Below are 27,680 nucleotides of genomic sequence, written 5' to 3'. Positions count from 1 at the left end.
AGACTAGGGGACACTCAGCACTGTGAGGCTCAGAACTGAGGGAGGGAAATATGTGGAAGATAAGGATAAAGGTGAACTGCTTAACAATTATTTCTGCTCTGTGTTCACGGATGAAAGGCCAGGGGTAGGACTGCAGAAAACAAATGCTAAAGGGGATGGATGTATGGTAGACCAAGACTGTGTTCATGAGGAGCTAGCTAAACTAAAATTAGACAGAGCGATAGGGCCTGATGGGATACACCCAAGGGTGCTCAAGGAACTCAGAGAAGTTCTGGCAGCTCCACTGACTTGGCCTCTTCAATGCTTCCTTAGAGACTGGAGTGGTCCTGAAGGACTGGAGAAGAGCAAATGTGGTTCTTTTGCACAATAGTGGAAGTAAGGAGGAGGTTGGGAATTACAGACCTGTCAGTCTAACCTCGGTGGTGAGTAAGCTAATGGAAATGCTACTAAAGTGCAGGATTGTGAGATTTCTCGAACTGAATGGAATGCAGGACCCGAGGCAGCATGGCTTCACCAGGGACAGGTTGTGTCAGACAAATCTGACTTCTTCGACTGGGTGACCAAACAGTTGGATGTGGGGGGGAGGCGCTAGATACTTAGATTTCAGCAAAGCCTTTGACACGGTTCCGAACAGGCGACTGATAAATAAATTGAATGCCCTCAGTATGGGGCCTAGAGTAACTAATTGGGTTAAAATTGGTTGAATGGAAGGAGACAGAGTGTAGTGGTAAATGGAACTTGCTCTGAAGAAAGGGATGTTGTCAGTGGAGTACCGCAGCGGAGTCCTTGGGCCAGCTCTTTTTAATGTCTTTGTGAGCGATATTGCAGAAGGGCTGTCTGGTAAGGTTTGTCTCTTTGTGGATGATACCAAACTCTGCAACAGGGTGGACACCCTGGAGAGTGTGGATGACATGAGGAAGGACCTAGTGAAGCTGGAGGAATAGACCGATATTGCATTGTATGCTTTTTAACCTTTAGAAATGTGAATTATAAGTCCTAAATTAAATTATGAACTAGAAATGGCAATAATAAAATGTCACAAGCTATATGGTAATATTTGAGGGTGAGACATTAGATATCATGCATTTACACACATGACTTGGTTGACAGAATGATGTTTTAATTTTCATTATCTACTATATATAAAACATTGAAGCTCTATAATATTGTAGATACATATATTTAAAGTATACATTACTATATTCACTGTAGGGATAAAGCACATTTATGACAGTTTTGTATCCAGAATTTTTGAAATGTATTTTGTAAATTTTACTATGAAAATAGTTTCTAGAACCTATTCTTTTAAAACATCTATTGAAAACGTTTCTTCCCTCAAGCATCCTGATTGTCCAAGGTTATTTAGGATGGAAATATCAACAAAATATTTTATAAAAACTTTGAGTCCTCTGAAGTTTGGCTTGCTCATTTCTTCTATATTTGCTTGCATTCATGTCTTGTGCACATTGCCTGGCGTTCAATTCTCCATGTGCCTTCTTCATAAGTACAGTGGCATATAGTGCATTCATCAGTCTTTACCTCTCGACCTGCTGGAATAACGACCGTTTCTGCAAAGCAGTTTGGCCCTACAATAAAAGCAAAAACATTTGAGTGGAACAACTGGATATATGATGTAGCAGTGTTGCCCAAGTTATTCTGTAAAAGGAATATATTACACTTATTATTAACTAATTACTTTTATTAAACAAGTAAAGTTACTGTGAAAAGTAATACATTATAGATACTAGTTGTAACTTTGTAAATGTAATATATTACAGTTACTAGTTGCTTGTTTAATAAAAGTAATGTTAGGTTACTGTGAAAAGTAATATATTGAAGAACCAAAACCCTTGTAGTCACAGACAAGTCAATCACAACAAGGGCGACAAGAAGGGGAGGAAACAGATGATGTACAAACTTGCAAAGGTGCAAGTTTGTACATCATCTATTTCCTCCCCTTCTTTTTGTCGCCCATGTTGTGATTGAGAAGTAATATATTACCAGTTAACTTTGTAAAAGTAATATATTACACTTACTAGTTACTTGTTTAATAAAAGTAATGTTAAGTTACTGTGACTATATAAAGTAATGAGACATTAAATTACTCGTTAGTGAAAAATTAATACATTTGCACAAAAGTAATCATTGAATTATTTGTTACTTTTAAAAGTAACATATTACGAGTAATATATTACTTAGTACTTAGTAATATATATGCCAATGCAGTCAAGTATATATATCATGTCATTTTTCTGTGTCAGTGTATTTGAGTTCAGTTAGTTATGGCTTCCCATTTTCCATTAGTTTAATTAGGCTGGCACTTTCTCCTTTTGGTGCTATAGGAAAGTCTTTGTGGCCTATTGAAAATGGATTTGCATTGCCTCAGTTCTGTTACATTATTTGATTTCTTGATGGCAGTTATAATGTGATTATTGATTGATTTAAAACAACTTTTATGTACTGCTACCTTGGTCCAATAAAGCAGTTGTTCTGCTTTCCTGGACCAGTTAAATCAATCAACAAATATGCAAAACAATCTGAATCAAGACTATCACATTAAATACATAAAACCTTGATAACAACCAATGGACAATGAAAGAGACATCACTTAAATAAAGAATTCAGCATGCCAGAGATCCCAAGAAAAGCATTCTTTCACTGTGCCACACCAGTTTCTCATTTGCCATAACCTCAAAAATGTCACACATTAAGAAGGGTAGTTACTAACATGTGTTAAGGGAATAACACATATTTGCCTCTTAGCATGCATTACATGCCAAAATTGTACGCTAGTTAAAACACACTATATGATATGCACTTTGGTATAATACAAATCAAATTATGCAGCTCCTGGTGACATCTTATGTGAAATATTTTTATTAGATTGCAAATACACATTCAAAGTACAAAGAAATAGCTTATTTTAACTAGCTAAACAGTGATATCGTGAACTGTCCTCCCACACACCCTGCCTATACCTCCCAGTATATCCATACACATAGATATGTACTAGTCAGATTGAACCAACTGACATATACATCGCAAATTGAATCATATCTTTCCAATTATCTGACGAATAAGTGAGGAACTTGGACTCTTATAGTTCCCCACCCTGATTACTAACATAGGCATGAGCCTGAATGTCCTACTTCCACCCCTACCCCCTCGATCACTATATGATTGAGTTTGATTAAGTTCAATAGTTTGACTACAGTGACATCTGATTCAAGATTAAGATACGTGTTGTTCACGATTGAACATAGGGTTTCCATACAGACCAAAAGCTCTGCTTCCTTTTCAAAGTACAACATGCATCTCAAGCCTCCAGAACCATTAAGGTATGCAATGCGTTTCTCCAGTGTCAGTAGGTTGGTGATGCTGTCATTGTCCAATGTTGCAAAATATATTTTTTTACCTACAACGCTAGCTTTATACAGAAATAAACGTTCTGCCCGCCGAAGCGGACCCCCACTCTTTATGTGTCCAAAAGGTATATCTTTGGGGGAAAGATCTCTGGTTCTGTGCAGCAACTGAGCACAATATTCCATCAGCCATATCCAATATCTTCTAATGAGGGGGAAGTCCACAATGCATGGGATAAGGTGACCTCTGATAAGCCATATTTAATGCATGTTTCCATAGAGAGGCAACCCGCATAGAAGACTCGTTAACTCGCGACAGGATTGTGAAAAATTACAGAAGGACCTTACAAGACTGGGCGACTAAATGGCAGATGACGTTTAATGTGAGCAAGTGCAAGGTGATGCATGTGGGGAAAAAAGAACCCGAATTATAGCTACATCATGCAAGGTTCCATGTTAGGAGTTACGGACCAAGAAAGGGATCTGGGTGTCGTCGTCAATAATACACTGAAACCTTCTGTTCATTGTGCTGCTGCGGCTAGGAAAGCGAATAGAATGTTGGGTATTATTAGGAAAGGTATGGAAAACAGGTGTGAGGATGTTATAATGCCATTGTATCGCTCCATGGTGCGACCGCACCTTGAGTATTGTGTTCAATTCTGGTCGCCGCATCTCAAGAAAGATATAGTAGAATTGGAAAAGGTCAGCGAAGGGCGACTAAAATGATAGCGGGGAAGGGACGACTTCCCTATGAAGAAAGACTAAGGAGCCTAGGGCTTTTCAGTTTGGAGAAGAGACGGCTGAGGGGAGACATGATAGAGGTATATAAAATAATGAGTGGAGTGGAACAGGTGGATGTGAAGCATCTGTTCACGCTTTCCAAAAATACTAGGACTAGGGGGCATGCGATGAAACTACAGTGTAGTAAATTTAAAACAAATTGGAGAAAATCTTTCTTCGCCCAACGCATAATTAAACTCTGGAATTCGTTGCCGGAAAACGTGATGAAGGCAGTTAGCTTAGCAGAGTTTAAAAAGGGGTTAGACGGTTTCCTAAAGAACAAGTCCATAAACCACTACTAAATGGACTTGGGAAAAATCCACAATTCCAGGAATAACATGTATAGAATGTTTGTACGTTTGGGAAGCTCGCCAGGTGCCCTTGGCCTGGATTGGCCGCTGTCATGTACAGGATGCTGGGCTCGATGGACCCTTGGTCTTTTCCCAGTGTGGCATTACTTATATACTTATGTTTTGGTGGGGGGGGGGGGGAGGGAAGTACGCTCTAGATTCTATACTGACTTTCCCTGTACTGAGCACTATGTAGAAATGTGGGGATCACCTACAAAAATGTAAGTATGTCTCCCTCTCAAACTCCCACCCCCAATTCCGCATTCCATTTCTGGGTCAAGTGTTCATAACTCCTGCTTGGCATCACTAAGATTAACGCTCTATATAGACTAGAGACTGTGCATTGAGAGTTCCCTGAGGAAAAGAAAACATGTTTTAATAACTGGAACACACCTCTAGAGCATTCGTGCCGCAAAATATGCAGCACATAAGTGGAGACTTGCAGATATGTAAAATGGTCCAATCTGCATCTTCCCAGGCTTTGTTGTAACACCTCTATAAATTTCAAAGTGCCAATTTCTAATAAAAAATCTGCTACATTGACCACCCCTTTAGATGCACAGTGATGGAAAATCCTCTTCTCCATTCCCGGTCCAAAATCTGAGTTTCCTATGAGTGGTATCATATCTGTACAAGAAGGATTCTGGGGCAATAAAGTTACCAAGTATTGCCAAGTAAGTCTCATTCATTGGATGTAGCAATATAGGCTGTCACCATTGCTTGGGGATATTTCTAAGAGCTATATGGCGAAGACAGTGAGGGCAAAGGGGTTGAAAAAGTTCCTGTTCTATCTCCCAGGGCGTGTAATTTTCTGCGCCCAACACCCACTCTGCTAGATGTCTAAGTAGACATGCTCAGTTGTATAAGCATAGATTTGGTAGTCCAAGCCCCCCCCCTCCCCACACTCCAGCTGCCATATAGTTGCTCTAACTGAAGCTTGGGTTTCTTACCCCCTCCCCAGCAAAATCAGGTCAGTATCTTCCTAAGCTTTCTGTTATCCTTTTGTAACATATATTGGAAGGTGTCAAAATACATATAAACTCCTAGGGAATAAAATCATACTACACAGACTAATCCTGCCACTTAGCGATATGGATATGTTATTCCAAAGAGTTAACTGTTGGTAAGTGTGTTGGAGTAGCAGATCCATATTACGTCTGTATAGGCATCGAGGGTCAGCTGTAAGTAATGCTCCCAAATAAGTAAATTCATCCGTGGCCCATTTCAATGGAAACTCCCCAACCCACCATCTCCTGAGTTCTAGGTTTGTAGGTAACCCTTCTGATTTGTTTATATATATATATATATTTTTTTTTTTTGTTTGTTTTTTTTGTTACATTTGTACCCCATGCTTTTCCAATCATGGCAGGCTCAATGTGGCTTACATGGGGCAATGGAGGGTTAAGTGACTTGCCCAGAGTCACAAGGAGCTGCCTGTGCCTGAAGTGGGAATTGAACTCAGTTCCCCAGGACCAAAGTCCACCACCCCAACCACTAGGCCACTCATAGTAACATAGTAACATAGTAAATGACGGCAGAAAAAGACCTGCACAGTCCATCCAGTCTGCCCAACAAGATAAACTCACATGTGCTACTTTTTGTGTATACCTTACCTTGATTTGTACCTGTCCTTTTCAGGGCACAGACCGTATAAGTCTGCCCAGCACTATCCCCGCTTCCCAACCACCAGCCCCGCCTCCCACCACCGGCTCTGGCACTGACCGTATAGGTCTGCCCAGCACTATAAGGACAAGTATTCTGCAAAACTTTTCAGCAACACTGGCAGGGACTGGCTGGGGAAGTTAAGTGCACTACAAAATCATTGGCGAAGGCCAAGATCTTAAATTCATGTACCCCGATTGCTTTCTGTTCCTCTCCTCCCCCTCCTTCCCTGCTTTTCTCTTGCACTCTGTGGAATGCCCGCTCTGTCTGTAACAAACTTTCCTACATCCATGGCCTTTTTATCTCTCGTACTCTCCATCTACTTGCCCTAACTGAAACTTGGCTTTACCCTGAAGACTCTGCTTCAGTTGTGGCCCAATGCCATGGAGTTATCTTTTCTCCATACTCCTCGCCCGGTTGGCCACAGAGGTGGTGTCGGGCTACTACTTCCACCCTCTTGTAGATTTCAACCTCTTCTTCTGCCTCAGTCTCATTGTTTTTCTTCCTTCGAAGTCCACTCCATATGTCTATTTGCTCCTCTGCCTCTCCGAGTAGCAGTCATTTATCGACCCCTGATGTCTCTTTCTTCCTTTCTCACTGACTTTGATGCTTGGCTTTCCTTCTTTCTTGACCCTTCATCTCCATCGCTCATTCTTGGGGATTTTAACATTCATGCTAATGATCCCTCTGACTCTTATGCTTCGCAGTTTCTTGCTTTAACATCCTCTTTCAAACTTCAACTATGCTCCACTGCCCCCACTCACCAGAATGGCCACCAGGGCTGGTCAAACCCGGTAAGCGGGGTAAGCGCTGCAGGGGGTGCCTGCCTTCAATGGTGCCACTGCGGCGCTGCACCGCCATACCGTGCCGCCCTTGGTGCTTTAAATATTTTAATTTACCTCCGTTCCAGCAGCCGCATCATTTGAAAGCCCTGCCCCGTCTCTAGCCTTCCCTCCCTTCGTGAGTTCGTTCCGCAGTCCCGCCTTCTGATGTCATTTCCTCGAGGGCGGGACTGCAGACGAACTCACGAAGGGAGGGAAGGCTAGAGACGGGGCAAGGCTTTCAAATGATGCGGCTGCTGGAACGGAGGTAAATTAAAGATTTAAAGCACCAAGGGTGGCGGGGGATGGGGGCGATTCGGGCGAAGGAGAATCGCTGGAGAGGGGCAGGGTGGGAGAAGAGAGAAAGGAGATGCTGGGGGGGGGGGGCGGAGGCGCACGGGCGCCAGAGGGGGGGCACGCGGGCGCCAACTCATCATCTGCAGGGGGGCGCCAGAGACCCTAGGATTGGCCCTGATGGCCACTGTCTTGATCTTATCTCCTCAAACTGCTTACTCTCCAGTTTCTGTGCCTCAACTCCTCTCCTCTCTGACCATCATCTGTTAACTTTCACACTTAAACACTCTCCTCCCCAGTCCCATCCAATCTTAACCAATACATTTAGGAATCTTCAGGCTATTGACCCTTGTACTCTGTCCTCCAATGTATCAGATCTCTTCTCTACCACTATGCTATCCAAGTCTGTCAATGAGGCTGTCTCTTCCTATAATACTATTCTCTCCTCTGCTCTGGATACTCTTGCTCATCCTATTCCCTGTTCTGTAAAATGTACCAAACCCCAACCTTGGCTGACCTCTAGAATCCGCTACCTACGTTCCTGTGCCCACTCTGCTGAACGCCTTTGGCTGAAATCCCATGCCCATGCTGACTTCATACATTTCAAATTCTTGCTGACCTCCTTCCAGTCTGCTCTTTTACTTGTCAAACAGGACTATTACATCCAGTTGACAAATTCTCTTGGCTCAAACCCTCGTCTTCTCTTTGCCACACTGAACTCTCTCCTCAAAGTGCCTTCACCTCCAAACCCCCCTTCACTTTCCCCCAGACTCAGGCTGAGTTCTTTCATGATAAGGTTCACAAGATTAAACTTGAATTCTCAACCAGGTCACCTCCACCTCTCCTTCCCTTAGTCCATTCTCTCAACCCTCCTTCAACCCCTGCCTCCTTTTCTTCCTTTTCTGAAATCACTGAACAGGAAACTACACATCTTCTTTCCTCCTCGAAACTAACTACCTGTTGCTCTGATCCCATTCCCACCCATATACTTAACAGTATCTCTCCTATTGTCATCCCTTTTATCTGTCATATCCTCAATCTTTCACTGTCCACTGCGACTGTTCCTGATGCCTTCAAACATGCCGTAGTCACACCACTCCTTAAAAAAAACTTCATTGGACCCTACCTGTCCTTCCAAGTATCGCCCCATCTCCCTCCTCCCTTTCGTATCCAAGATACTTGAACATTCTGTTCACCACCGTTGCCTTGACGTTTTTTCATCTCAAGCTATTCTTGATCCACTTCAATCTGGCTTTCGCCCCCTTCGTTCAACTGAAACAGCGCTTGCTAAAGTCTCCAATGATCTGTTCCTGGCCAGATCCAAAGGTCTCTATTCTATCCTCATCCTTCTCAATCTATCTGCTGCTTTTGACACTGTTGATCACAGCCTACTCCTTGATACGCTGTCCTCACTTGGATTTCAGGGCTCTGTTCTTTCCTGGTTTTCTTCTTATCTCTCCCAGCATACCTTTAGTATATACTCTAGTGCAGTGATGGCGAACCTATGGCACGCATGCCAGAGAGGGCACGCGTGCCGTCACTGGTCCACACGCCCACGCTCCCTCCCTCCGAGCACCAGGCCGTCCTCCCTCCCACAAAGCACCAGGGGCCCGCCCACGGGACCAGAGCTTGAGAGACAGAAGGGAAGGCCAAAGGTGCGTCGAGCAAACAACACGCTTTTCGCTGCTGCTGCCAACGACGCCTTAACCCCGACCAGGTATGCCTTTTAAATTTCAGAGGGGGGGTGGCCTGGTGCTTGGAGGGAGGGCGGCCTGGTGCTGGGTGGGAGGGAGGCCTGTCTGATGCTGGGTGCTGGCTGGGTGGGAGGGAGGCCTGGTGCTGGGTGGGAGGCCTGGTGCTGGGTGGGAGGGAGACCTTGGTGAGAGGGAGGGATGCCTGCTGCTGGGAGGGAGGGATGCCTGCCGCTGGGAGGGAGGCCTGCCTGGTGCTGGGAGGGCGGGCGGGCAGGGGGGAGAGGAGGGTGGCTGGACATGGGTGGCTGGAGGGGAGAGGAGGGTGGCTGGACATGGATGGAGGGCAAGAAATGAAGAAGAAAGGAGGAAAGTAAAGAAATAAATGGAAAGGAAGCCCTGGAAATGGAGTTAAGAGAACAGATAGAGAGCAGCAGAATCAGAGACTAGGACCAATATGGATAGAAAAACAAAATCACCAGACAACAAAGGTAGAAAAAAATCATTTTATTTTCATTTTAGTGTTTGGAATATGTCCAATTTGAGAATTTACATCTGCTGTCTTATTTTGCACTGGGTATACTGGAGCTGTAACAGCTTACAGAAATGATTTATAATGAAAAAAAATCATGTTATTTTTTTCTCCTATACTAGTATAATATTTTCAATGATGTCTGTTTATATGCGCCATGGCTGGTGTAAGGGGTGTGGATATCATAGGGGTGGAGTCATATGTGGTGACCCCGCCCATAATGAGTACCGGCACCTGCGATAAATAATTAGATTTTGGGTTGCTGTTTGGGCACTCGGTCTCTGAAAGGTTCGCTATCACTGCTCTAGTGGATCCTCTTCTACTTCTATCCCACTGTCAGTTGGTGTACCTCAGGGATCTGTCCTGGGACCTCTTCTTTTCTCCATCTATACTTCTTCCCTTGGTACTCTGATCTCATCCCATGGTTTTCAGTATCATCTTTACGCTGATGACTCCCAGATCTACCTCTCCACACCAGAAATCTCAGCCAAAATCCAGGCCAAAGTATCAGCCTGCCTGTCTGACATTGCTGCCTGAATGTCTCAGCGCCATCTGAAACTAAACATGACCAAGACTGAGCTTCTTATCTTTCCCCCTAAACCAACCTCTCCTCCTCCCCCATTCTCTATTTCTGTGGACAACACTCCCATCCTTCCTGTCTCATCAGCTCGTAACCTTGGGGTCATCTTCGATTCCTCCCTCTCCTTCTCTGCACATATTCAACAGACTGCTAAAACCTGTCGTTTCTTTCTCTATAATATCAGCAAAATTTACCCTTTCCTTTCTGAGCACACTACCAGAACCCTCATCCACACTCTTATCACTTCTCGCTTAGACTATTGCAACTTGCTTCTCACAGGTCTCCCACTTAGCCATCTCTCTCATCTTCAATCTGTTCAAAATTCTGCTGCACGACTAATATTCCGCCAGTGTCGTTATGCTCATATTAGCCCTCTCCTCAAGTCACTTCACTGTCTTCCTATCCGTTTCCGCATACAGTTCAAACTCCTCTTATTGACCTATAAGTGCATTCACTCTGCAGCTCCTCAGTACCTCTCCACTCACGTCTCTCCCTACATTCCTCCCCGGGAACTCCGTTCACTGGGTAAATCTCTCTTATCTGCACCCTTCTCCTCCATTGCTAACTCCAGACTCCGTTGCTTTTATCTTGCTGCACCTTATGCCTGGAATAGACTTCCTCAGCCGGTCCGTCAAGCTCCATTTCTGGCCGTCTTCAAATCTAAGCTAAAAGCCCACCTTTTTGATGCTGCTTTTAACTCCTAACTCTTGTTCACTTGTTCAGAACCCTTATTTTATCATCCTGACTTTAATATTCCCTTATCTCTTGTTTGTCCTGTTTGTCTGTCCTAATTAGATTGTAAGCTCTGTCAAGCAGGGACTGTCTCTTCATGTTCAAGTGTACAGCGCTGCGTACGTCTAGTAGCGCTATAGAAATGATAAGTAGTAGTAGTACTATACCAGTAATCTCCAGGTTTCCCACTATCTCCCGAATCAATGGGTCTAGTACTAAGGCAAATAGTAAAGGAGACAGTGGGCAACCCTGACAAGTTCCACTAAGCACTGGGAACTGAAACACCACCATTCACCAAGACTCTCGCTGTGGGTCCATCATTAAAATGTTAATTGCATGTTCAAAAAATCTCTCAATGCCATACACATGCAGGACCATGAATAAAAACTCCCAATTGACGCCGTCAAATGTTTTTTCAGCATCAAAGCTGATCAACTATGTGTCCTGACTACAATTATGTACCCGCTCCAAAGAAGCTAGGATAGTCAGTATGTTTTTCTCCGCCTATCTCCCCCTGATAAATCCTACCTGAGGTTCCGCTATAATGGATGGAAGGATCTTAGCTAAATGGTTAGATAGAATAGTAGCCATTAATTTCACTTCATAGCTAATTAGGGAAATGGGCCTATATGATTCTGGGTACGTGAAGTCCTTCCCTGGATTTAGGATAAACCATAACATTTGCCATATGGAGAGAGGTAGGCAAGGTAAGTCTCTCTATGGAGGCTTTAAAAAAGGCTACTAGCGGTTGCCCAATGTCTGCTACAAGAAGCGTATAGAGTTCGGTTTTATAGCCATCTGGGCCTAGCATCTTGCATAATGCACTTCTTCATACCACCTATGAACTTCATCAACATCAGTGGGTCTATTCAAGGTAGCAGTCTGTGCTTCTGTTTCGGTAGCTCCAGGCTTCCTAAATAAGTGTTAGGATCTAATGTACATTGAGGATCTGACGAATATAATTGGGTATAATATTGTTGAAATATTTGTGTAATGTCTTATCTGGAATATACCGTGCTGCCCGAGGAATGTCAAAGCGCAAGGATCCTTTTTTCCTTTACTAGGCGAGCCAGCAGCCGTCTACTCTTATTTCCATATTTGTATAGTTAGAACTGATAATACATGGCCGACTTCTTGGCTTGCTGGTACAGCAGTTCATTAAGGGCTGCCTGACTAGCCAACAGCCATTCTTTTAGTTGAACTGTGGGAGTCACCCAATATGCCATATGTAAGTTCACTAGTTGACGTTCCAGGTGCAGTATTGATCTATCCCTGCTTTTTTTCTTTGCACTGCTATAGGCTATAATATCTCCTCTCAACACAGCTTTGGCTGTCTTCCAGTATAGTCATGATAATGTTGTTGATTATTAATTTTATAATCAGCCCATTTCCCCCATATGTAATCAAAGAAGGCTTTATCATGGTACAGATCCAATGGAAATACTCAATGTCTGTGTGTAAGTTGTGGACCTACTCCCCCCAGCTCAACATAGATGGCTGCATGATCCGAAATGACTGTAGGATCTATTGCTCAGATTGTACCTTAGAAAAGCTGTCCCTATTCACCAAAAAGTAGTCTGTTCGAGATTGATTTTGGTGTGCCTATGAGAGATGGGTATAGTCCCTGTCCTCCGGGTGGAGTACCCTTTATGTGTCCACCACCCCCAACATTTCACATAAAAGTGGTTATATGGAAGTTGTGCATCCTGTCTAAGTCAGGGTCAGCTACCACATCGAAGTCTCCACCTATAATGGTTGTATAATTAGAGTTTGGTTGGATTATATGTACGATACTAAAAAAATAAATTATCTATCTGTAGCTGGGTGATTACAAAGTGACCCTTCAGATCCACATGAACTCTCTGGTTTTCAACCTGCAGTGATTTATGAAAAAGGATAATTACCCCTGTGTGGGGGCTTCCAAAAAACACCCACCCACCAAGTATGTAGTGTTCAATCGATTTTAAGTGTAGCATTGCTATAGATGCACCTTTCCTACATAGATTATGTAATATTTCCTTTCTTTGAATCAGGGAGTTTATACCAGCAACATTCCAAGAATAAACTTTCAAAACAATTACATAACCCCAAAAGAAATTGTTATCTTATGTTATAAATATCTCATCAGGTATAGGAGATGTTGTCCCAGCTCCCAACAACTCCTTGAATCTAGCCTTCTCCCTACTATAAGGATGAGTAACCAACTCACTATAGTCGTACCCAAATATTGAATATAGCATTGTGCCTCTGCATGCTTACCTAATCCTTGAGCATCCCCCCCCCCCCCAATCACACAAACTAAATTCCCCCTCCCTGCCCTTCCCCCTCCCTCTGAGCCCTCTCTAAATCCCCTAGGAGCCTTCTTCCCATAATGAGTAGGCGTATCACACCCCATCAACTTACTCCCCACCCCCTTTGACCTCAGCAGTCAAATATCACTCTTATCATATTAATCGTAGTTTTTCATATCCCAACCTATCATTCACTCCCATACCCCATCAAATTTTGAGTAAGTGATCCAGCAATGCATGTTATTTGTCATTTCCAAGAACTGGCGCTTTGGGTGCTACGGTGATAACAGGATTAGTTCTATCACTCCTCCATCCAAAGTGTAGCAAGTTCATAAAGGTATTTGCTACTTCGCATGTAGCAAGGATTGTCTCACATGTCCCACCACAGAAGGTCTTTATACATTTCAGGATGGTGCTTGTGCACCACCCAGTCTATCCAAGCCTGATTGAATCATCGTCTTAGGCTGTGCCATCATCATCAAGCTTACAAACTAAGTATCATTCCCTCATTTATATTTATGCCTCATTGTGCACCATTATCCAATGTCTGTAGGAAGGTCTGAGAAACCTCCGCTTTCTCAAAGGTCTGAGTATGTCCTTTTATTTATTTATTTATTTGTAGCATTTGTATCCCACATTTTCCCACAAATTTGCAGGCTCAATGTGGCTTACATTTGCCATAATGGCGGTTGCCATTTCCGGGTAACAGAATTACATATGGTATTACGTTAAGGTACAAACATACATGGTAACATACATGGAACATAACATATATGGAGCAGATCGTGGTATTTATATGCATCATGTGCATACATACATGGTAAGGAAGAATAGATTATGGAATTGCATGAAGGTTCCTGAGTAATAATTGGATTGTAACAGAGCCGGTGGTGGGAGGCGGGGATAGTGCTGGGCAGACTTATACGGTCTGTGCCAGGGCTGGTGGTTGGGAGGCGGGGCTGGTGGTTGGGAGGCGGGGTTAGTGCTGGGCAGACTTATATGGTCTGTACCAGAGCTGGTGGTGGGAGGCGTGGCTGGTGGTTGGGAGGCGTGGATAGTGCTGGGCAGACTTATATGGTCTGTGCCCTGAAGAGGACAGGTACAAATCAAGGTAGGGTATACACAAAAAGTAATACATATGAGTTTATCTTGTTGGACAGACTGGATGGACCGTGCAGGTCTTTTTTTGCCGTCATCTACTATATTACTATTAGGTCCTTCATGCAATTTTTCCGGGTAGATGAGAGTGAAGCAGATTTGCTTGTAATGAAGCATAGTGCACACTGGGATGAAAGCCTTGCGCAATTGCTGCACATGGTGCAAGTAGTGTTGAAACATAATATGGTAGTATCCTGATAGACAAGCTTTTTCCCCTTGCGGATGGCAGCCAATATCTGCTGTTTGCACATTAAAATTCAGGCTTTTAAATTCACCACCCTAGGACTATTAGAGGTCGATCTCCAAAGCTCAAGTTTTGGGGAATCCATGTTTCCAGAAAGGTTGGGAGGTCTTTGTCAGATAGCGATTCCAGTATGCCAACTAACCATAAGTTGTTTATTCTACTACAGTTCTTTAAATAATCCAACCTGGCCTCCAAATCCGCAACAGTCTTTTTCAGTGTCGCCTGAGTCTTTAACAGCACTGTAGTGCAGTCCTCCAGGTTCGACGTCCATTGTAGGCCCGCATCCAGTTCTAGGCACACACTGTCCAACCTTTCATGCATCTCTTCCACTTGATCATAAATCTGCTGCAGTTTTTTTTATCAAGGGCAGCTTCAACCGCTGCTGTGACCTCTCCTTGTGATTTCTGACACACACGCCGATCCGACCATAGCCACTGCCGGGCTGTGTTAATCCACCATTTTATGGTCTGTCGGCCTCAGTTTCCAGGTATTTTTTAATATCTTTACAATTAATGCACCCCCTGAGTCCCTGGCAGTATGTGGAAACTGAATGTCTCCTGCACAAGTTGGGATTGAATTTTGGATGTTTAAACTGGCAAATTGCAGATTATTGGGAGGGATGCATGGAGATCATCTTTTCAGCATCCACCATATCATGGCGACACATGGCCTTACCTCCTGATGACATCTTAAAGTAAGCAGTGCATTGCATAAGGAATCACAGGCTCCTACCCCCTCACAGCTAAGACACCTCTCACACCCCTCAGAACAGACCCGTCACTTCCAAGATATGTACCCCCCCCCCCCCCGAACAGACACTCCAGACTTCTTTAAGACATTCTCCACCCCCTGGAGCTCCTCAAAGACTAACTGATCCTTCCCACCTCCTAAGACCCCAATCCCCCCAGACCTAACATGGGGTCCCTGATGTCTAGCAGCTGGGGCAAGAGAAATCCCCAGTCGCTCCTGCAATGTCGAACTCAGGTTCAAAATGCACTGTTTGACCCCTAGCAGAAGTATCATGAGGCTACTTCTGGGGGTCAACCAGTACCATTGTTTAGCAGCTGGATCCCTAGTAGTAGTACCATGATAGCACTATTTATTTATTTATAAAATGCATATACCCTCTCCTACGCATCACAAAATGCCAATCAAGATGGCATACAATCATAAAATATTAAAAACACCAGTTGCCATAACATCAAGGAAACAGCAGCTCTTTCACTGCTTTCCTAAATTGGAAGCCTGACTTCTCCCTCCTAAGTTCATCAGCCAACTTATTCCACTCCAACACAGATCCTAAATGGCCTGTTTCGCCATACCTTCTTTCTCAAAACAGCTGTACTAGAAAGTGATAAAAAACCTCTAGAAGGATCGAAGAAGTTGTGAGAGCACATACTGCACTAATCAAGATGCCAGAAACTGGCTGACCACCACACACAGTCTTAAATGTCATCTAAATCAGTTTAAAAACACACTTTTCCTGCATTGCTAACCAATGCAACTGTCTAAGCAAAGGAACTGCTCTGCTCCTCTGGGGCATCTTATATAAAAACTTAACTAACAAATTTTAAGCTACTTGAAATTTCTGTAATAAAATATGCCGTTATAAAATATTCGGTAAATCCACATATGATGGACTCCACCTTAACTGGGATGGAACTGGCGCTAACATTTAAAAAGAGATACAGCAGCTTTTAGTTCCAATATTTTTATTGTGTTTTATAAATGATAACAAATGGCTAAAATAAAGCAATTAGCCAGCTTAACAAGTTAACAGTAACAAGCATCAGCATACATGTTCAAGTTAGGGCAAGTCAGGGATTATTTCGATAACAGATCATAATCATAAGTCACAGGAGTAATACATAATTTCAATTCTGACAAAGGTTATTACGTAGTGGGTTTAGTAAAGGAGACCATATTTTGTTGTACTTAACAAGTGAGTTATGTTTTTCAGCCACAGCATATTCATATTTAGCTAAAATACACACAGAATTCCACCATGATAAATAAGTTACTTTGTCAAGATCTTTCCAACAAAAGAAAAGTGTTCTAAGGGCTTGATGTAACATTAAATCCAGTAATTGTGCTTGATATTTGTCTATTTATGATTGTAACATTAGTGATCCACATATAACTATATTATATGATAAAACATCTTGAATACAGCAGCTTTTAAACTAAAATGTGGGAAAAGCCGACAGTCACCCACGAGTGCATGGCTCGGTGTGGAGTATCCTTGAAGGATACTATCCTGCTTATAATCGAAACAGAAAAACGCCTATATTGCGACCCAAATCGGGAGATGGGCGTCTTTCTCCTGTGGGCGCCCAAATCGGTATAATCGAAAGCTGATTTTGGGCGTTTCCAACTGCAATCCGTCGTGGAAACGGGTAAAGTTGACAGGGGGGTGTCGGAGGCATGGTGAAGGCGGAACTGCGGTGTGGTTATCGGCCGAAGAGAGATGGGCGTCTTTAGCTGATAATTGAAAAAAAAGGCGTTTTGACCGCGATTTTGGGTCACTTTTTTGGACCCTTTTTTTTCCACGAACAAGTCCCAAAAAAGTGCTCCAACTGCCCAGATGACCACTGGAGGGAATCGGGGATGACCTCCCCGGACTCCCCCAGTGGTCACTAACCCCCTCCCACCAAAAAAACCCCACTTTAAAAACTTTTTTTCCAGCCTTTATGCCAGCCTCAAATGCCATACCCACCTCCATGACAGCAGAATTTGTTCTATCCTCTGACAGCCTTTCCCTGGTTCTGATGTGGCTCTCAGGTGAGTGTGACACCTTTTCTGTTAATGGCACCAGAGTCACATCAGCAATGCATTGTGGTGGGTGTAGGGTATTGGGCTCCGTGATTCCACTAGCTTGTGTTACATGCTCACGATGTTGGTAGTTGGTAGGCTCTACTCCCATGGTGCTTTTCCTTCTGCTTACTGGGTCAGAGTGTGCCCTGTTTTGTTTCCGGTAGTCCATGAGGTAGTGGCCATTTTTGTAAGCCAGTTTTAGATCCCTTTCACGTGTTAGCCACATTACAGAACTTAGGTCTTACCTTGAATGTGGCTGAAAGAGGGCATTGTACAGCATTCTGCCAGCTCTGACCTACTGCTCATCTCAGTACCAGGGAGACTCGTTGCCAGTGGGGCACAACCTGTGATCTACAGTTAACTGTGAGCAAGCGTGCTTATTCCAATAAAGGACGTTTTCGGAGAGATTAGACTTCAGGTGTCAACTGGTGTGCCAATGTTATATAGCAGCAACAAGTCCTAGAGGCCTGCGTGTATGCAGGTCCCTGGAGCACTTTTAGTGGGTACCGCAGTGCACTTCAGCCAGGTGGTCCCAGGCCCATCCCCCCCTACCTGTAACACTTGTGCTGGTAAATGGGAGGTCTTCAAAACCCACTGTACCCACATGTAGGTGCCCCCTTCACCCCTAAGAGCTATGGTAGTGTTGTACATTTGTGGGTAGTGTGTTTTGGGGGAGGGGGTTGGGGGCTCAGCACCTGTGGTAAGGGAGCTATGCATGTGGGAGCTTTTTCTGAAGTCCACCGCACTGACCTCTATGGTGCCCAGTTGGTGTCCTGGCATATCAGGGGGGCCAGTGTACTATGAATCCTGGCCTCTCCCAAGACCAAATGGCTCGGATTAGGACGTTTGTGAGCTGGGCGTTTTTAGTTTCTATTATCGCTAAAAAAAAACAAACGCCCAGCTGAAAAACGTCCATTTTTTCGATAATACGGTCTGTCCCGCCTCTTCACGTACCCGTTTTCAGACATAGACACCCATGGAGATAGGCGTTAGCGTTCGATTATGCCCCTTCATGGATCTTTAGGGAATCCCAATACAGAGGTTTCAATAATGGTGAAAGAAAGCCAGGAGTGTTTAATGGCAGAACAGAGTAAAGTATGCAAATTATCCCCGTCAACTTCACAGCAGCTTGCAAATGCAAGGAAAAAACACAATTTGAAGTGTCTATATACAAATTCTAGAAGCCTAAAAAATATGATAGGAGAATTGGAGTATATAGCACTAAATGAAGAGATAGATATAATAGGCATCTCAGAGACCTGTTGGAAGGAGGACAATGAATGGGACACTGTTATCAGGGTACAAATTATATCGCAATGATAGAGTGGATCAAATTGAACAGTGGGTTGCGCTATATGTTAAAGAGGTAACATAAAGATTGGGGTACGAAGAGGAATTGTAGGTTATTGATAAAGACACAATTAAAAAAAAAAGAAAAGCTAACTAGTCTCCATACCCTTTTCCCCACAGTTTTAAAATTTGAACTTTCTGCCACATATTCTTGGTATGTCTTTGTTATTGCAGGGTTTAGGTGGTATGAATGGTAGTTTGTGGGAAGAGTTCATGTATTTCCTTTGTTGTTCTATGATCTTTGATGGTTGTACAATTTAAAGTTTTTATTAATAAACATATTTTAATAATAAAACACTAAAATTAGTGGTAACTAAGGTACAGGGCCGAACTATCTTGAGAGGATGAGCTGATTAGTAGGAACAGATCACCAAGATGGAGTTGTTCAGACACATGCTGAGTTGGACTGAAATCAGTGTAGGTGCCCCCCTTCACCCATAAGGGCTATGGTAGTGGTGTACAGTTGCGGGTAGTGGGTTTTGGGGGGCTCAGCACACAAGGAAGGGAGCTATGCACCTGGGAGCATTTTATGAAGTCCACTGCAGTGCCCTCTAGGGTGTCTGGTGTCCTGGCACATCAGGGGGACCAGGGCACTACAAATGCTGGCTCCTCCCACGCCCAAATGGCTTGATTAGGACGTTTTTGATATGGACGTCTTTGGTTTTGAAAATCGCAGAAAGTCAGAAACGTCCATGTCTAGGGATGTCCAACTTTAAGGATTTGGACCTCCCTGACAGCACTTTCGAAACAAAAGATGGACATTCATCTTGTTTCGAACATACGGGTTTCCCCGCCCCTGGATTTTGCCGTTTTGCAAGGACGTCCAAATCGGAACTTGGACGTTCCTTTTGAAAATGCCCCTCCACGGAACTCATTTTGAAAAGAGAAAAATGACCAAAAAGTGGCATAAATCTGCAATTTGTTTTTTTAATTCTTTATTTATAAGTTTTAACATTTATATCATCAAACATAAATGCATTGAAATATCAGAAATATAACAAAATATATGACATAATATTATTTAGTTTGTCCACAATTATTTGGTCAAGATACTAAGAAACAATTCAAGTGGAAAAATATAGTAAATTAACAATTTACAAACGGACGGGAGCAACGAATGTACACAGCCGATATTCAGCATATTTAAACTAAGGGAGTACCTCCATGGTAGGGACAACCTTTTCCCTTGATTCAATAAACGCTAATAACTTCTTGGGAATAAAGAAAATATAGTTCACCAGATCAATTGAAATACAACATTTACAAGGAAATCTCAGCTCCAATGTGCCTCCTAATTTTAAAACCCTAGGTTTGTACGAAAGAAATTCTTTTCTCCTCTTTTGTGTAATCCTTGCTAAATCTGGGAACACTTGAATCTTTTGTCCCATGAAAGAATCATTAATATGTCGAAAGTATAACCGAAGAATATTGTTTCGGTCAAACTCGAGAGCAAACGTTACCGACAATGTAGTTCTTTCAGAAATCAGTTCAAGAGAGTTCTCCAAGAATTCTGTTAAGTTTAATGTAGGGCCAGGAGCTGTTTGAGGTTGTTCTTTTGATTGAGTAGGTATACCAGTTATGTATTGGGTTCTCGTTATGGGGGGAAACCCCTCCACTGGAATCCCCAATACCTCAATACAATATTTCTTAAGCATATCTGTAGCATTTATCAATGGCGATTTCGGAAAGTTCAAAAATCTCAAATTGTTTCTGCACCCATTATTGTCAAGATATTCCATTTTTCTATCTTGGATTTCAATCAAAACTGAGGTAATATTCTGTAGTTTTTCAACTTCTCCTTCTGTTTTCGTGATTTTAACTTGCTGCTCCTGAGTTTGAACTAACAAAGTTTGATTGACCTGTTTCAGGTCCGTTATTTCACTTTTTACTGAATTATTCATGAAGAGTAAAGTGTTGTTCACTGCCTGAATGGCATCCCAAAGTGTATTCATAGTTACCACTGCTGGTCTCATTAAAGCTCCGGTAGACGCGGTTGCAATCTCCCGAGAAACAGGAGCAGCAACCTGCACTGGATCCTGTAATGATGTCTCCTTTCCCGGGGTTGAAGTGCTCATAGGTCCTCCCTCTACGAGTACCACCAGTCTGGGTAACTCCAGAACCTCAGGCTGTCGTGACCCCACGAGCAAGGAATCGCCTCCAGGTTGCGGAGGAGCAGTGAAGGAAGGGGGACTTAGCGTCACTCCTTCTATGTTGTGCTCGACGCCCTGAGAAGCCGAGCCTATTGAAGTGGGCATTCGTTCTCCAAGAGGCCCCACTCGAAAGCTCTCCAAGGTCATCTGGCGAGTAGCGGGGGTTGGCGGCGGAACCGCGGAGGAAGGAGCCGTCGTTTTCCCCTTTCTCTTCCCCATAATGAAATTGGGAAGATCAATCCTCGCGCCAGAGCGTTTTCGAGTCTCAGGAACTAAGGTGCCTCACTTCTGTTCCTGACACCATCTTGACCATCTCTCCTATAAATCTGCAATTTGGATGTTTTTATTATTATTATTATTACAGTTTTTTAAAATTCTGTCTATACCTATACAGTTCAAGGATGGATCACAATTGGTGAAGAACTGGACTAACCGATCCAGGAATAGTAGGAGGACAGAACAACTAGTATTCTATGAAGTCTGTTAGAAGTGTGTTCAAATCACAAGAGGGCATGCCAGGGCTGAATTAAGGGTGGGGTCTGGATGTTTTTCTGCTGTAATGGAACAAAATAAAAACATCCAGGGCTATAAGTTGGATGTTTTGGTCTAGACCTGTTTTATTAACGAATAAGCCACAAAAAAGTGGCCTAAATGACCAGAAGACCACTGCAGGAACAAAGGAATGAAACTCCCTTACTCCTTCAGTGGTCACTGACCCCCTCCCACCCTGCAAAGATATAAATGAAACAGTACATACTGTCCTCTATGACAGCTTCAGATGTTATTTATTTATTTATTAGGATTTATTTACCACCTTTTTGAAGAAATTCACTCAAGGTGCAGCGTACAGCAAGAACAATTCAAACATAAGCTATAGCGAATGCTACATACCTGTAGAAGGTATTCTCCGAGGACAGCAGGCTGATTGTTCTCACTGATGGGTGACGTCCACGGCAGCCCCTCCAATCGGAAACTTCACTAGCAAAGTCCTTTGCTAGCCCTCGCGCGCCCGCGCGCACCGCGCATGCGCGGCCGTCTTCCCGCCCGAAACTGGCTCGAGCCGGCCAGTCCAGTATGTAGCAAGACAATACACTTCAAGGGAAGACACAACTCCAAAGGGGAGGCGGGCGGGTTTGTGAGAACAATCAGCCTGCTGTCCTCGGAGAATACCTTCTACAGGTATGTAGCATTCGCTTTCTCCGAGGACAAGCAGGCTGCTTGTTCTCACTGATGGGGTATCCCTAGCCCCCAGGCTCACTCAAAACAACAACCATGGTCAATTGGACCTCGCAACGGCGAGGACATCACTGAGATTGACCTAAAAAATTTACCAACTAACTGAGAGTGCAGCCTGGAACAGAACAAACAGGGCCCTCGGGGGGTGGAGTTGGATCCTAAAGCCCAAACAGGTTCTGAAGAACTGACTGCCCGAACCGACTGTCACGTCGGGTATCCTGCTGCAGACAGTAATGAGATGTGAATGTGTGGACAGATGACCACGTCGCAGCTTTGCAAATTTCCTCCATGGTGGCTGACTTCAAGTGGGCTACCGACGCTGCCATGGCTCTAACATTATGAGCCGTGACATGACCCTCAAGAGCCAGCCCAGCCTGGGCGTAAGTGAAGGAAATGCAATCTGCTAGCCAATTGGATATGGTGCGTTTCCCTACAGCCACTCCCCTCTTGTTGGGATCAAAAGAAACAAACAATTGGGCGGACTGTCTGTGGGGCTGTGTCCGCTCCAGATAGAAGGCCAATGCTCTCTTGCAGTCCAATGTGTGCAGCTGACGTTCAGCAGGGCAGGAATGAGGACGGGGAAAGAATGTTGGCAAGACAATTGACTGGTTCAGATGGAACTCCGACACAACCTTTGGCAGAAACTTAGGGTGAGTGCGGAGGACTACTCTGTTGTGATGAAATTTGGTGTAAGGGGCCTGGGCTACCAGGGCCTGAAGCTCACTGACTCTACGAGCCGAGGTAACTGCCACCAAGAAAATGACCTTCCAGGTCAAGTACTTCGGATGGCAGGAATTCAGTGGCTCGAAAGGAGGTTTCATCAGCTGGGTGAGAACGACATTGAGATCCCATGACACTGTAGGAGGCTTGACAGGGGGCTTTGACAAAAGCAAACCTCTCATGAAGCGAACAACTAAAGGCTGTCCTGAGATCGGCTTACCTTCCACTTGGTAATGGTATGCACTGATTGCACTAAGGTGAACCCTTACGGAGTTGGTCTTCAGACCAGACTCAGACAAGTGGAGAAGGTATTCAAGCAGGGTCTGTGTAGGACAAGAGCGAGGATCTAGGGCCTTGCTGTCACACCAGACGGCAAACCTCCTCCAATGAAAGAAGTAACTTCTCTTAGTGGAGTCTTTCCTGGAAGCAAGCAAGATGCGGGAGACACCCTCTGGCAGACCCAAAGAGGCAAAGTCTACGCCCTCAACATCCAGGCCGTGAGAGCCAGGGACTGGAGGTTGGGATGCAGAAGAGCCCCTTCGTCCTGCGTGATGAGGGTCGGAAAACACTCCAATCTCCACGGTTCTTCGGAGGATAACTCCAGAAGAAGAGGGAACCAGATCTGACGCGGCCAAAAGGGAGCAATCAGAATCATGGTGCCTCGGTCTTGCTTGAGTTTCAACAAAGTCTTCCCCACCAGAGGAATGGGAGGATAAGCATACAGCAGACCTTCCCCCCAATCCAGGAGGAAGGCATCCGACGCCAGTCTGCCGTGGGCCTGAAGCCTGGAACAGAACTGAGGGACCTTGTGGTTCACTTGAGATGCGAAGAGATCCACCAGGGGGGTGCCCCACGCCTGGAAGATCTGTCGCACCACACGGGAATTGAGCGACCACTCGTGAGGTTGCATAATCCTGCTCAACCTGTCGGCCAGACTGTTGTTTACGCCTGCCAGATATGTGGCTTGGAGCACCATGCCTTGACGGCGAGCCCAGAGCCACATGCTGACGGCTTCCTGACACAGGGGGCGAGATCCGGTGCCCCCCTGCTTGTTGACATAGTACATGGCAACCTGATTGTCTGTCTGAATTTGGATAATTTGATGGGACAGCCGATCTCTGAAAGCCTTCAGAGCGTTCCAGATCGCTCGCAACTCCAGAAGATTGATCTGTAGATCGCTTTCTTGGAGGGACCACCTTCCTTGGGTGTGAAGCCCATCGACATGAGCTCCCCATCCCAGGAGAGACGCATCCGTGGTCAGCACTTTTTGAGGCTGAGGAATTTGGAAGGGACGTCCCAGAGTCAAATTGGAGCAAATCGTCCACCAATACAGGGATTCGAGAAAACTCGTGGACAGGTGGATCACGTCCTCTAGACCCCCGGCGGCCTGATACCACTGGGAGGCTAGGGTCCATTGAGCAGATCTCATGTGAAGGCGGGCCATGGGAGTCACATGAACTGTGGAAGCCATGTGGCCCAGCAATCTCAACATCTGCCGAGCTGTGATCTGCTGGGACGCTCGCACCCGCGAGACGAGGGACAACAAGTTGTTGGCCCTCGCCTCTGGGAGATAGGCGCGAGCCGTCCGAGAATCCAGCAGGGCTCCGATGAATTCGAGTTTCTGCACTGGGAGAAGATGGGACTTTGGGTAATTTATCACAAACCCCAGTAGCTCCAGGAGGCGAATAGTCATCTGCATGGACTGCAGGGCTCCTGCCTCGGATGTGTTCTTCACCAGCCAATCGTCGAGATATGGGAACACGTGCACTCCCAGCCTGCGAAGCGCCGCTGCTACCACAGCTAGGCACTTTGTGAACACCCTGGGCGCAGAGGCGAGCCCAAAGGGTAGCACACAGTACTGGAAGTGGCGTGCGCCCAGCTGAAATCGCAGATACTGTCTGTGAGCTGGCAGTATCGGGATGTGTGTGTAGGCATCCTTCAAGTCCAGAGAGCATAGCCAATCGTTTTGCTGAATCATGGGGAGAAGGGTGCCCAGGGAAAGCATCCTGAACTTTTCTTTTACGAGATATTTGTTCAGGGCCCTTAGGTCTAGGATGGGACGCATCCCCCCTGTTTTCTTTTCCACAAGGAAGTACCTGGAATAGAACCCCAGCCCTTCTTGCCCGGATGGCACGGGCTCGACCGCATTGGCGCTGAGAAGGGCGGAGAGTTCCTCTGCAAGTACCTGCTTGTGCTGGAAGCTGTAGGACTGAGCTCCCGGTGGACAATTTGGAGGTTGAGAGGCCAAATTGAGGGTGTATCCTTGCCGGACTATTTGGAGAACCCACTGATCGGAGGTTATGAGAGGCCACCTTTGGTGAAAAGCTTTCAACCTCCCTCCGACAGGCAGGTCGCCCGGCACTGACACTTGGATGTCGGCTATGCTCTGCTGGAGCCAGTCAAAAGCTCGCCCCTTGCTTTTGCTGGGGAGCCGCGGGGCCTTGCTGATTCGCACGCTGCTGACGAGAGCGAGCGCGCTGGGGCTTAGCCTGGGCCGCAGGCTGTCGGGAAGGAGGATTGTACCTACGCTTGCCAGAAGTATAGGGAACAGTCTTCCTTCCCCCGAAAAATCGTCTACCTGTAGAGGTAGAAGCTGAAGGCTGCCGGCGGGCGAACTTGTCGAATGCGGTGTCCCGCTGGTGGAGAGACTCTACCACCTGCTCGACTTTTTCGCCAAAAATGTTATCCGCACGGCAAGGCAAGTCCGTAATCCGCTGCTGGATTCTATTCTCCAGGTCGGCGGCACGCAGCCATGAGAGCCTGCGCATCACCACACCTTGAGCAGCGGCCCTGGACGCAACATCAAAAGTGTCATAAACTCCTCTGGCCAGGAATTTTCTGCACGCCTTCAGCTGCCTGACCACCTCCTGAAAAGGCTTGGCTTGCTCAGGGGGAAGAGCATCAACCAAGCCCGCCAACTGCCGCACATTATTCCGCATGTGTATGCTCGTGTAGAGCTGGTAAGACTGGATCTTGGACACGAGCATAGAGGAATGGTAGGCCTTCCTCCCAAAGGAGTCTAAGGTTCTAGCGTCCTTGCCCGGGGGCGCCGAAGCATGTTCCCTAGAACTCTTAGCCTTCTTTAGGGCCAAATCCACAACTCCAGAGTCATGAGGCAACTGAGTGCGCATCAGCTCTGGGTCCCCATGGATCCGGTACTGGGACTCGATCTTCTTGGGAATGTGGGGATTAGTTAATGGCTTGGTCCAGTTCGCAAGCAATGTCTTCTTCAGGACATGGTGCAAGGGAACAGTGGACGCTTCCTTAGGTGGAGAAGGATAGTCCAGGAGCTCAAACATTTCAGCCCTGGGCTCGTCCTCCACAACCACCGGGAAGGGGATGGCCGTAGACATCTCCCGGACAAAGGAGGCAAAAGACAGACTCTCGGGAGGAGAAAGCTGTCTCTCAGGAGAGGGAGTGGGATCAGACGGAAGACCCTCAGACTCCTCGTCAGAGAAATATCTGGGATCTTCCTCTTCCTCCCACGAGGCCTCACCCTCGGTGTCAGACACAAGTTCACGGACCTGTGTCTGCAACCTCGCCCTGCTCGACTCCGTGGAACCCCGTCCACGATGGGGGCGTCGAGAGGTAGACTCCCTCGCCCGCATCGGCGAAGCTCCCTCCGCCGACGTAGTCGGGGAGCCTTCCTGGGAGGTGGCCGCGGTCGGTACCGCACGCGGTACCGACGTCGGGGACCTCAACCTGGGCGATGGGCCAGCCGGCGCCACGCTCGACGGTACCGGTGGCGCAAGCACCGCCGGTACCGGAGGGGTAGGGCGCAACAGCTCTCCCAGAATCTCTGGGAGAACGGCCCGGAGGCTCTCGTTTAGAGCGGCTGCAGAGAAAGGCTGAGAGGTCGATGCAGGCGTCGATGTCAGTACCTGTTCCGGGCGTGGAGGCTGTTCCGGGCTGTCCAGCGCGGAGCGCATCGACACCTCCTGAACAGAGGGTGAGCGGTCCTCTCGGTGCCGATGCCTGCTGGGTGCCGAATCCCTCGGCGACCCAGAGCTCTCGGTGCCGACACGGGGAGGAGACCGGTGTCGATGCTTCTTCGATTTCTTCCGAAGCATGTCACCGGAGCTCCCCGGCACCGACGAGGAGGACGTCGAATCCATCCGTCGCTTCCTCGGGGCCGAGACTGAAGAAGGTCGATCTCGGGGGGGCTGTACCGCAGGAGCCCTCAGGGTAGGCGGAGACCCACCCGAGGGCTCACCGCCACCAGCAGGGGAATGGACAGCCCTCACCTGCACTCCACCCGATGCACCACCGTCCGACGACATCAGCAGACGAGGTCCTGGTACCACCGACGTCGATGCAGCTATCCGATGTCTCGGCGCCGATGCAGAGGCCCGGTGCCTCGATGCACTCGATGCAGGGGCGGCCGAGGAAGATGGTCTGGACGCTGACGACGTCGATGCACTCGAAGATCCCGGTGCCGATGCCGACGAAGAGCCCGAGAACAACACGTTCCACTGGGCTAGTCTCGCTACCTGAGTCCGCCTTTGAAGCAGGGAACACAGACTGCAGTTCTGAGGGCGGTGCTCGGCCCCCAGACACTGAAGACACGACGAGTGTCGATCAGTGAGCGAGATAACCCGGGCGCACTGGGTGCACTTCTTGAAGCCGCTGGAAGGCTTCGATGTCATGGGCGGAAAAATCACGCCGGCGAAATCAAAAGCCGAAATGGCGAAATTTGAAGCACCAAATTTAGAGGGAGAAAAATCTCGACCGAGGCCGAAAAGAGGCCTACCCCGACGACGAAAGAAAACTTACCGGGGCAAAAAAGCTGGAAGTACGGGGAGGATTTACACGAAACCCGGCGGGGGGTTTCCGGAGCACTTCCCGACTAGGACAAAGCTTTCCCGAAGGAAAAAAACACGTTCAAAACAAATTGGACGCGCGAGGTCGACTTT

At 46.1% G+C, this 27,680-nt stretch overlaps 1 protein-coding gene across 2 annotated transcripts in view; it reads right to left on the bottom strand.

Moving 5' to 3' along the window:
• Positions 1-1,218: 1,218 nt before the first annotated feature.
• VWC2 (von Willebrand factor C domain containing 2) overlaps positions 1,219-27,680 on the bottom strand; it is a 345,247-nt gene continuing 318,785 nt past the window's right edge. For both annotated transcript variants that reach the window (XM_030209497.1, XM_030209490.1), the window contains exon 4: positions 1,219-1,586. In XM_030209497.1, coding sequence (XP_030065357.1) covers positions 1,435-1,586 — 152 coding nt within the window. In that variant the 3' untranslated portion in view covers positions 1,219-1,434. The remainder of the gene's footprint in view (positions 1,587-27,680) is intronic.

Source organism: Microcaecilia unicolor, chromosome 1 (genome assembly GCF_901765095.1).
Source record: "Microcaecilia unicolor chromosome 1, aMicUni1.1, whole genome shotgun sequence".
Classification (NCBI taxonomy): domain Eukaryota; kingdom Metazoa; phylum Chordata; class Amphibia; order Gymnophiona; family Siphonopidae; genus Microcaecilia; species Microcaecilia unicolor.
This window is presented reverse-complemented; position numbering and strand designations above follow the sequence as displayed.